This window comes from Schistocerca nitens, chromosome 2, assembly GCF_023898315.1.
Source record: "Schistocerca nitens isolate TAMUIC-IGC-003100 chromosome 2, iqSchNite1.1, whole genome shotgun sequence".
Classification (NCBI taxonomy): Eukaryota; Metazoa; Arthropoda; class Insecta; order Orthoptera; family Acrididae; genus Schistocerca; species Schistocerca nitens.
Window position 1 is genome coordinate 826,257,203 of NC_064615.1, and position 10,044 is coordinate 826,267,246.

The 10,044-nt window shown below is 34.9% G+C and overlaps 1 protein-coding gene across 1 annotated transcript in view; it reads left to right on the forward strand.

Annotated features, from left to right (window-relative positions):
- Positions 1–6,383, forward strand: part of LOC126237091 (disks large homolog 5-like) — a 212,172-nt gene extending 205,789 nt beyond the window's left edge. Inside the window, exon 27 of the mRNA XM_049946894.1 lies at positions 632–6,383. Coding sequence (XP_049802851.1) covers positions 632–738 — 107 coding nt within the window. The 3' untranslated portion in view covers positions 739–6,383. The remainder of the gene's footprint in view (positions 1–631) is intronic.
- The last annotated feature ends 3,661 nt before the right edge of the window (positions 6,384–10,044 follow it).

A 10,044-nucleotide genomic window follows, 5' to 3' on the forward strand; every position in this document is an offset into this window, starting at 1 on the left:
GTCAGTGATGAAAACTAAGAGCTGGAATTGTCTTGATAGACGAGACTGTATACTCACACACAGATACTCACACACTGCTATGCACATTGTCAGGGTGATTCATCTGATTTTACACACATTAATTATCTCTTTCCCCTGCAATTCATCCTGCCAAGAGATAGAGATGTGTAAGAAATTGTTGTTTTGAAGTAATTAAAATCTCAAATGGCAGAATTCTATTCCAAGTTTTTCTTTAAACTATGTTCCATGTTACCAGATGTACTTGGAGAAGAATGATGAGAATGTAGAAAAATGATAAAGAAGTGTTTGTCTTTGGATCCTATAATGTTCCTACATATGTGATGTGCATCTTTTCTAGTCATTCACCACTTATTTCTTATAAACTTCTCTTGTGCAGGAATTCATGTGTTGCCTGCTCTTATCAAGTGTATTTTATGTTTTATAATTATTTATCCATTATTTTTTTCCATATTTCATCATTAGTCTATTTTATACTCCAGACTGAAGGAACCTTGAACACTCAAAGCACGAGTAGTGTTTGAGTTAATGTAGCTGTGCCTATGATTATATCTGTCTCATTATTGTTGCTCATATGCTTTGTGAATAAATTTGTTGAATTGTGATGTTACAGCTGTGATTCCAGCTGGTGTGAATGTGGCCTACATGTGCACACAGATCAAGGCAGCAGTGGATCAAGAACAGAATAAGACGCTGTGGGTTCCTTGTGGAACATTGTAGATCTGTGCTTGTCAGATATTGAGAACTGTTACTGATGATGTTCTCGGAATTTTTATCTAGAACAACAGTCAGATTCTGACATGAAAATTGTGTTAGTATTTATTGTTTAATAATCATAAATAGGACTCAATAACATTGAGTCATATTATAAAAACTGTTACCAGTTCTCTTTGAATTCTCATGGATGTGTAGATATGATTTTCTCGTAAAGGATGTAGTAATTTCAGATAAATGCTCTACAATAAGAGTAAATTAAGGGTAGAGATAGAGGAGTATTAACACAGTTTCATGTCTGTCATTTGTTTGTGTTGCCATGAAGATCTGTCTTCTGGTTGCTTTACATTTATGCATTTTTGCCTATCTGTGGGATGTTAACCTGGTGGTGTCAAACTACCACAAATGCTCTTCTATAATTTGCCCTGTCATTATTCTTGCTCTTTGTTTCCCTTTTATTGCATTAGTGTATATAATTAGACAAATTTCACATCACGAACTGAAGATGTGTGTCACATTAATGTTATCAGTTATTATTAATCCCAACAGCCTCCAAATAATCCACCTCCATTATTTTTGGTGAAGAATACTCATCTAGATTTCAGTGACAGGGTAACAAATGAAGATTACTTTGAGACAGATTGTGCCCAGTTGGACATTTAGTTCAGTAATCAACATTTTTGGGCACTAAATGTCTGTAGCTATATTATTCATGGATAATTGTTATTGATGTACCATATTCAGTAACATTTAATATTGTCTGCAGTGTATGAAGCTTTAATGCATCATAAATTTTTGGCTTTGAATCAGTAACTGCAATAATTTAATGCCTGTGTGGTCAAAATTCTGTGAAAGATGTCTAGATCCAGAGGTTCTCCCAAAAAACAATTCCATTGCAAACTAACATGACAACCATGTCTCTTGTGTTCATGTTCTGTTGGCTTGTAAAAAACCCATTTCACCGTTATTCGATTTCCCAAATCACCTCATGCTGATATGGAAATTTATGCTTGTAAAGACTGCTATGCTTCAGTGGCCCTAGACTGTTATATGTTCTGTTTGTTTATTTTGTTGTGTGTGTTAATGCAGTTGTTAGATTATGAGTACTGTGTGATATTACATTAATAACTCAGTTGTAAGTAGCATAAAACATATGATTTTTATGTTTTAATATGAGAATTCAGAGAGAACTTTCACTTTTAGTCATTTTTTATCTGTTGTATGTATATATTGTAGACACTGTGTGTGTGTGTGTGTGTGTGTGTGTGTGTGTGTGTGTGTGTGTGACGAAGCAACGTGTAAATGCAATACTCATTCAAAATCTATTTGAAATGTGTCGGTCAAAGAATTGTTGTAACTGTTTTGTAAGATTGTTCAGTCAAAATCTGTTGCTGTAATAATTTGTCAAAGCATTTTCTCTACGAGAATAGTTTATGGGAAAAAAGCTTACAATGATACAGATTTACTGTTTAATTTCTATCAAGTGATACTGATATTCAACTGAACTGTACCTGTTTTTGCATAACCTGCTTACAAAGTTTTGTACCTCTTCATTGTACTTCTCTGAGACTTTTTGATGTAACATGAGTCAGAGTTGTTTGAGTAATTTGAAATGATTAACACACAGTAGTGGTAATAGTAACTTTCAGATCTGTCCAAGGACAGCATAAACTATGGCATTTCTTTACAAAGTGCTGACTGCATTAATATGATTACAATAAATTTCGATTCTCCTGCAGGGGATTAATGACAATCTTCCGTTGAACTTTCTGTTGTCTTATTACTCCTCCCTTATACAAATGGGTTTTCAAATCCTTTTGTGATTTATAATTTCCTCTTCACCTTTGACAAAAACAGGAGTGGTTCTGCTGTGCTTGGTTGCCACAGTGTTACATTTAAAAAAAGCTGTAGTGGCATTATTTTGATCCATTTATTGTTCAGATTAGTAAATAATGGCATGAGATTCCAAGAAACCTAGAGATTTCTAAACATGAAGTACATTCAGTCACTCAAGGACGGCACATTGATGGAAAGCCCTTGACCTCTCTGCCTTGAAAATCCACTAGAACTTCAAATTTTACTGATCCTTCATTGGTGAAAGAATAAAACTAAAATTCCTGAGCAAATCTAATCAAGTTTTATTGTTACTGTGAGAACTATGTGGTTTCCCACCTTCAAAATAGTGAGTCTTATTTCTGCTACTGTGATCACATAAAGGTTTTGCATGACATGTATTTCAACTGGAGAACTAAAAAATAATCATGATTTCATTGTAAGGTGGGAATTGAAAGAACACCATGGTGGCGAACACGCTACCACTGTGCACTAAGAATATTTCAGGATCAGCCTACTAGAATGCTTCATTCATTACATTCGAGATAAACAGTAGCGACCACTACCTCCTAAAATTAAATATGCATCCAGTCTCCTGAAATGTACAAAGACACTAGAATGGAAGAAAGAAAGTGTAAGAGATATCTTGATCTAACTGTCCATAAGGATTAACTATGAGTTTTTTTCATTTCACGTTATGAGATGCAGGAGATGAGTGACGCATTGGAGTTACGTAAGATACATGGCAGCATCCTGAAGAGGTCTCACATGGTTATCATAGTGAAGAGTTATTTGAACACATGGTCAGCAGAAAACACTCAAGTCTTCCTGCAGTTATGGATTTGTTGTAGTTTTCTCATTTCAAAGTACTTGGACAATTTTGACTTGCACTGTGTTTCATTTTGTTGGCTGTGCACTAGAGAAATTTCAACGGTATTTATGAATCAAGGAAATTTTAGTTTGCATTTTGTACAGTACTTGTTTACATTGTTAATAATTTTTTGACTTGAACAGTATTGTGTCTGCTGTGCTTCTTTCCCATTAACAGACAGTAAAAATTAAATCCCAGTGCTCCGTAGTAATTAGTAAACTTATTGTTATCATGGTACTTGTTCCTTTCTTACAAGAAAATTTTTTTATGTCTCAGTAATGACTGCTAGAAAAATATGAATTATCTGTTAAATTGGAAATGTGTCACAGATGGAGAGTGTTATTACTTAAGTAGTTAATTGCAAATAAGATTGTACAGTTTTAATTGGACTTTACAGTTTAATTTGTGGCAATGGTGGATTTTTGTATTTCATTTAGACATTGAAATTTTTGTCTTGATTATTGTTTTGAAATCGCTAACTTCAGTTAAAACTAAGTTGCATAGATTTAGGTTGTATATGCTGGTAATACTGGTTCTGGACCATATGTCATGCCTACGTATTAGGTGAAATGACAGATGATTAGTACAACACAGTGAACAAAACTGATGGGTTGATGATATATTCAACTATAGCTTGGTATATGTAAATAAGAAAGAAAAGAAACATTTGTAACTATTTACTCAAGCTTCATTTTTGAGAAAGAATTTGATACCAAGAACATTAAAGGGGGTCTATTAATTCCATTTGGCACTCTTTGTTCATGAACCAATACTTCATCAAAAAGATTAGCATAGGATAGACCATGTCACAGCTAAAGAGTTCCAATAACTGTGTGGTGTCAGTGGTTGTGTAGCAATGGTCCAATTCACCAGTGTGTGTTTGTCATGGCAGTTTTGTTTGCCATGAAGTTTTTGTTTTCAGGTGGTTATAAAATTGTTTTGCCTCTTTTAAATTAATTTCTTATAGAGCCTTACATGAGTTCTTTGTAACAAATATGCCAAATCAGTTGACTAGTATTTGTCACCAGAGTTCGTTGGTGTCTTTGAATTACAGGCAGCATAAAGAATAATGAATTGTTTACTTACTGAGGAATCAGTAGACAGGTGTTATTTGCCATTTTAGGAATCTGCTACGTTTGCAAATATATTTTGAAAGTGTAAACAAATTTATTGCTACATAAGGTTCCCCTGACACTCTTGTAAAAAGAGTTTTTTTTGTATGTTCTGGATAGATTTGGATTATCTTTCTCTGTGTATGTGTTAATTATTGTTTATTTATTTATTTAATAATCAGGGAAACGAGGTGCAGAAGAGAGGATGAACTGGCCTAAATTATTTTTTTAAAAAATAATGTTTTTTATAGTACATTCTACAGATAAACAGATTGTACTAATATGCACCAGCAAGCACTTCCATGAGACATTTTTCCCTCCCTGTGATCATTTCATAAAGTGATGTTCTGTTGAGCATCTTCCACATTTAATTTCATTTTGTATAACTTGCCATGTGATTGTATTTGTTTCTTATGTCATATATAGTTTTCTGTGTAGTGGATTTCACTGTCATTTTTTCGGTTCACTTACCATGTTCAAAACACTTTTCATTCTCATGTGAAATATACCAGCAGGGAGATGTGGTCATTAAATCTGATGCCTCATTGACTGGCTGTCACCCAAAACATATCAGCAGTTTTGATTTGGGCCATAGAGTATTTCAAAATTCACTCCCTCTAGGAATGAGTATTTTGTAGCAATAGTGGTTTAAAGTAAGACACTTGTTCACAAAACACTAGACAAATATGTGATCACTATCTGCAGTTGACATTGTAGGTCAATTTCAAATTTTATTTTTGTAGTCAGCTCTTGTAATTAGAAAGGAACTTCAATGTAAACTTTTTACATTCGTAAGAGAAATATTGAAAGATAGACGAAGTGCAATAAGAAAAATCTATTTGTTTAAACTACACAGTCATCTGAAGTTCCAATTGGACCGTAAACTACTTGCAAACACGTTAAAAAAGAAGTATTTAGTTTGCACTTTGGTAGACTTTCATTGCTTCTCTGTGCACTTTTCTTTCTTTTTTCTTAATGTGACAAAATAAAATGTTTGGTGGCTTTGTTTATGTATTCATAACCATTGAGTCAAAGATGGGCAACTGTGATTAGCATTTTAGAATTCAGTGGTCTTCAAGTACAACTTGAATGACACTCTTCCAGTTTTTCATTCCTCTTCATATCTGTTGATAGGATCTGATTTTCTATTAAATTACTGTGGGAAAGAAGCCCTTCATCAGTGGCAGCCACGTTTCTTAGTATTATTGTGCACTCGAGTCACGTATTTTACAGGGTGCTCTCTCTTCCTATATTTTTAAAAGAAATGCCGCAATATAATGTTTATAGAGAATCACTTTTAACTTATTTGTGTACGTATTTGATTAACAGATGAAACTGTATATCTTTGTAAATGTAATGTGTGAAATATCTTTCCAACTTAAGGAATATGTTTTAATAATTTTTTATGTGTACTTTGACTGAAAATGTATTTTTGTAATGTATTTAACCCTCTTGTGACTTTTAGAAATCAGGGTACTGTCGAACGTGTTTTATTAATGTAAGAAAATTAAGTGTAAAGGAAAAATTATGTATATTGGTGGATAGATCATTTTATGTTGGAAGTTATATTTACAGAGACTGAACAAGAAGCCATATTGGCTCAGAATTTTATTGTGGTGTTTTGTTGCACCTGTACAGTTAATTGCCAAGCACAAAATAGTCATGTGGTGTATGTTGGATTTTCTTTCCCTCCTTTTTTTTATAAGCAGTAGATAATTGTGATGTGAAAATAATTTAATTAAACACAGTGTTCAATTGTTAAAGTTGTGGAAAAAATGTAAATTTTAATTGAAATGACCTTAAACATGTCCCTTTTTCAGAATAAAACATTGTGCTTCCCGTTTTAAATTACTGTCCTTCACTGAAATTTTAGGAGTATAATTGAACCATTCTTCTATTTTGATGTTTTAACAAATATGAGATGTGAATTGCATAATAATGTTCCATTCTTGGTGCTGTAGACATGACTTACCCAAGTACATGTATGCTTAAAGCACAAAGACATTGGAAATATATATGTTACATGCAGAGTAATCAGTTTACATGAGCCAGTAAAACTTTATTAACACCAACAAGTAAATCTACTCAAGGGGTACACTTCGATTTTTATTTGGTGTTGAATATGTTGGTGTGTAGAGCAAAATAAGACAGATATGTTTTTTTTTTTTTTTTTTTTTTTTTTTTTTTTTTTTTTTTTTTAAAAAAATCCCCTACTGTCCATACATCTGTTAAAGGGATAACACACCCCCTTGCAAAAAAAGAATGATTTTATTGCACTCTAAGAAAACACACACACACAGATAGACAATGAGTTCCCATACTGTGCTGTCTCTGGAAGCATACATGCAAAATTGATTATAGATGTGTAATTAACTTCAGGCTGGCTGAACAATCACACTAAATATAAGAAATGGCTAAATTTAGTTAATAGATGAAAAGTAATTGGCCTATATAACACTAGTATTTTTGTGAATGCTAGATGACAGTCAAAGACAATATAATAATTATTAGGAACTTCAGGATTTGCTCTTGTCAGTCGTCAACATCAATGGGTACAGAAAAGTTAAAATGCCTTATCACTATCCTGTACCACTCACAAGGGAATGGTCCCTGCCCCCCCCCCCCCCCCCCGCCCCCCCTTTTTACAAACAATTTCAGAATACATAGAAAAGTCATTCTGTTTATTAGTTGTGCACTATTATAGCTTAGGATGCCAAACTGAGAGGGATGCCAGAGGTGCCATAACTGTAAGATTTTTATAAGGACACAAAACAGTTAGCAAAGGCCGCTTGGAGCACCAAGCTGGGGCTGGTACGCAGAGCAAAACTTGTACACAGTATGTATCACAATTGTTAGCGAAAACTGACACAGGTGAAAGTGTTCATGTGAGAAAGGAGGGAGGCACCAAATAATACATTGCTTGCATAGTAAAATGTTCTCAAACAGGTCCCGTGTGTATTGTTCACTGTCTTTGATAGTTTGTATAAAACGGCAACTGAGATGCATTAATTCCAGTATATTCTGTATGCAGAACAAGATTTAATGAGATTTGGAAACTACAGTGACATAATGGAAACCATGTGTATGACTGCAGTGACTGAGGTGGTAGTGATTTATAAATACTGTTTACTCTGTTAATAAGGGAGAAAAAATCTCTGAGGCAGTCTTGTTCAATTTGAATTTAATGTTACTGTTTCACAGTGTCGAAATGTGTTTAAGAGTTTTATGACAGTATCAGGAAACACTCTAAGGAAGGCATATGCAGAATGAAACTGAAGAGACTGACCGACACACATGTACTCAACAGTGAGAGCACAGTCTTCACAGTCGTGCCATGGACAAGTGTGAACACTGATTTAAATTCCGACAATATTACTTCTTACCATGTTGGCAGAATCATAGGCCATTCATGGTGCTGCTGCGTCACTTGTGTGTGTAAATCCACCTTTAGTCAGTGATTGTGTGTTGTATCGTAGGATTGTGTTTGCTGTTAGTAACCGCGTCTTCACTTCAAAATGGATACTTTGTTTTTGGACAGTGTCTTGCCATAAGATGAAGCAGTCAAATGATGATGGAACTTCCACATCAGATTATGTAAGTACAGTAGTGAGGTTGGTATAAGTCAATAACAAGCCTAAGTGGTAGCAAAATAGCAGAGGAGATTAAAACATTTTTTCACAAATATAAGGCATAGCCAATTGAAAATGAAACCGAGAGGAAAAACTAAATAAACTATTTATCATTTCAAAAGTAATTACCAAACCTGTTGATACATGTATCCCACTGTGAGGAAAATAGTTTTCGGCTGCCTACAGAACCATGATTGTACCCAGGCATGCACTTCTTTGTCTGAAGCAAATTGATGGCCTGAATGTCTTTCTTCTGGGCTCCAAAATATAGGTGAAACAAGATCGGGACTTTACGGAGGATGTATGATCCCACACAGTGAAACTTCTGTGGTGCAGGTTAAGCAACCCTGGCAGCGTGTCACTCAGTGCTACCATGAAACTTGATAACAGCTGATTTTGGGAGAGGCCACATCGTATATTAGTTGTTTTTGTATTACAACTTCCATGTTATGCCACACTGGTGGTAAAAGCTTTCAGAAGATCCTAAGGTGAATGATACTGTTGTTGAAACTTCCTGGCAGGTTAAAACTGTGTGCCGGACAGAGACTCAAACTCGGGACCTTTGCCTTTTGCGGGCAAGTGCAAGTGCAGGGCAGCTTCTGTGAAGTTTAGAAAGTAGGAGATGAGGTACTGGTGGAAGTAAAGCTGTGAGGACGGAGCATGAGTTGTGCTTGGGTAGCTCAGTTGGTAGAGCACATGCCCACGAAAGGCAAAGTTCCTGACTTTGAGTCTCCGTCCGGCACACAGTTTTAATCTGCCAGAAAGTTTCATATCAATGCACACTCCACTGCAGAGTGAAAATCTGATTCTGGACACTGTTGTTGACTGCCGTCTGTGTCATTGTGGTGTAATGGTTACAGATTTGGAATTACGGTGTGGAAAGAAGTAGGATCGCATCCTGCTATGTTCTTATATTTTTTTCATACATATTTGTGGTTGTAAAAGATTCTAGGACTTTCTTATTGATGTAATAGAAATATGTAGTGCAATACTCAGTGTTATTTACATATAAGAGAGCTGTCCCTCAGGAATGCATTTGTTCGATTTTGTGACTTCAGTCCGATTAAAAAATGAAAGACTGAATTGCTGTTAGTGAATTGAGCGGCAATGGCTCTTATATTCTTACTTGTCACAAGTATTTGGCTGTTTATTTCTGAAAATGTAGTGATTTCCCAGGGCAGCATCCTAAGAGCACAGCTTAAATTGCTGCAAGTGAAAAAAGCAGCAATTATTATTATGTTTTTGCTTGTCTCAAATATTAAGCAGTTTTTCTTAAAAATACCTGTACGTCGTGATTTCTGAGGGTCCACTTACTCTCCTTACTTCCATAAAAGTTGTTGCAACCTACAAGACTTGAGAGCAATCGCCAAATGTCCTGGACAAGTACACATCATAATTGCATGCATGTCAGGAAGAACAGAGTCTGTTGATGATTCATAGCTTCACGAAATAATTTGAAATTAATTTGCTGAATGAGTTTCTTGAGATCAGCTGTATTGGGTATAGATCTACTACACAATAGTAACATATGAAGATCTGTGCCAGACCAAAAATTAAACGGGAGAGCAGAAATTTTGGTGGTGAAAGTGTTATGATTTGGATAGGCTTCTGTGGTAAGGTAAATCACATATTACTTAGCTGAACACTACACTGAATTCCACATGGACACTGAGATGCTGGAGATAGAACTGATTAGAATGTATGAAGACCTTTATACCAATTTCCACTTAGGAAACGCAAATGCCTTGTTTTGTTACCTGTGTTATGAAAGAAACTACTAAAGTCCGTCACGATTGTTTTTGGCTTATTTGTATCTACTACTTTCATAATAAATTCGATACAATAGGCTACATACATATACAATTAC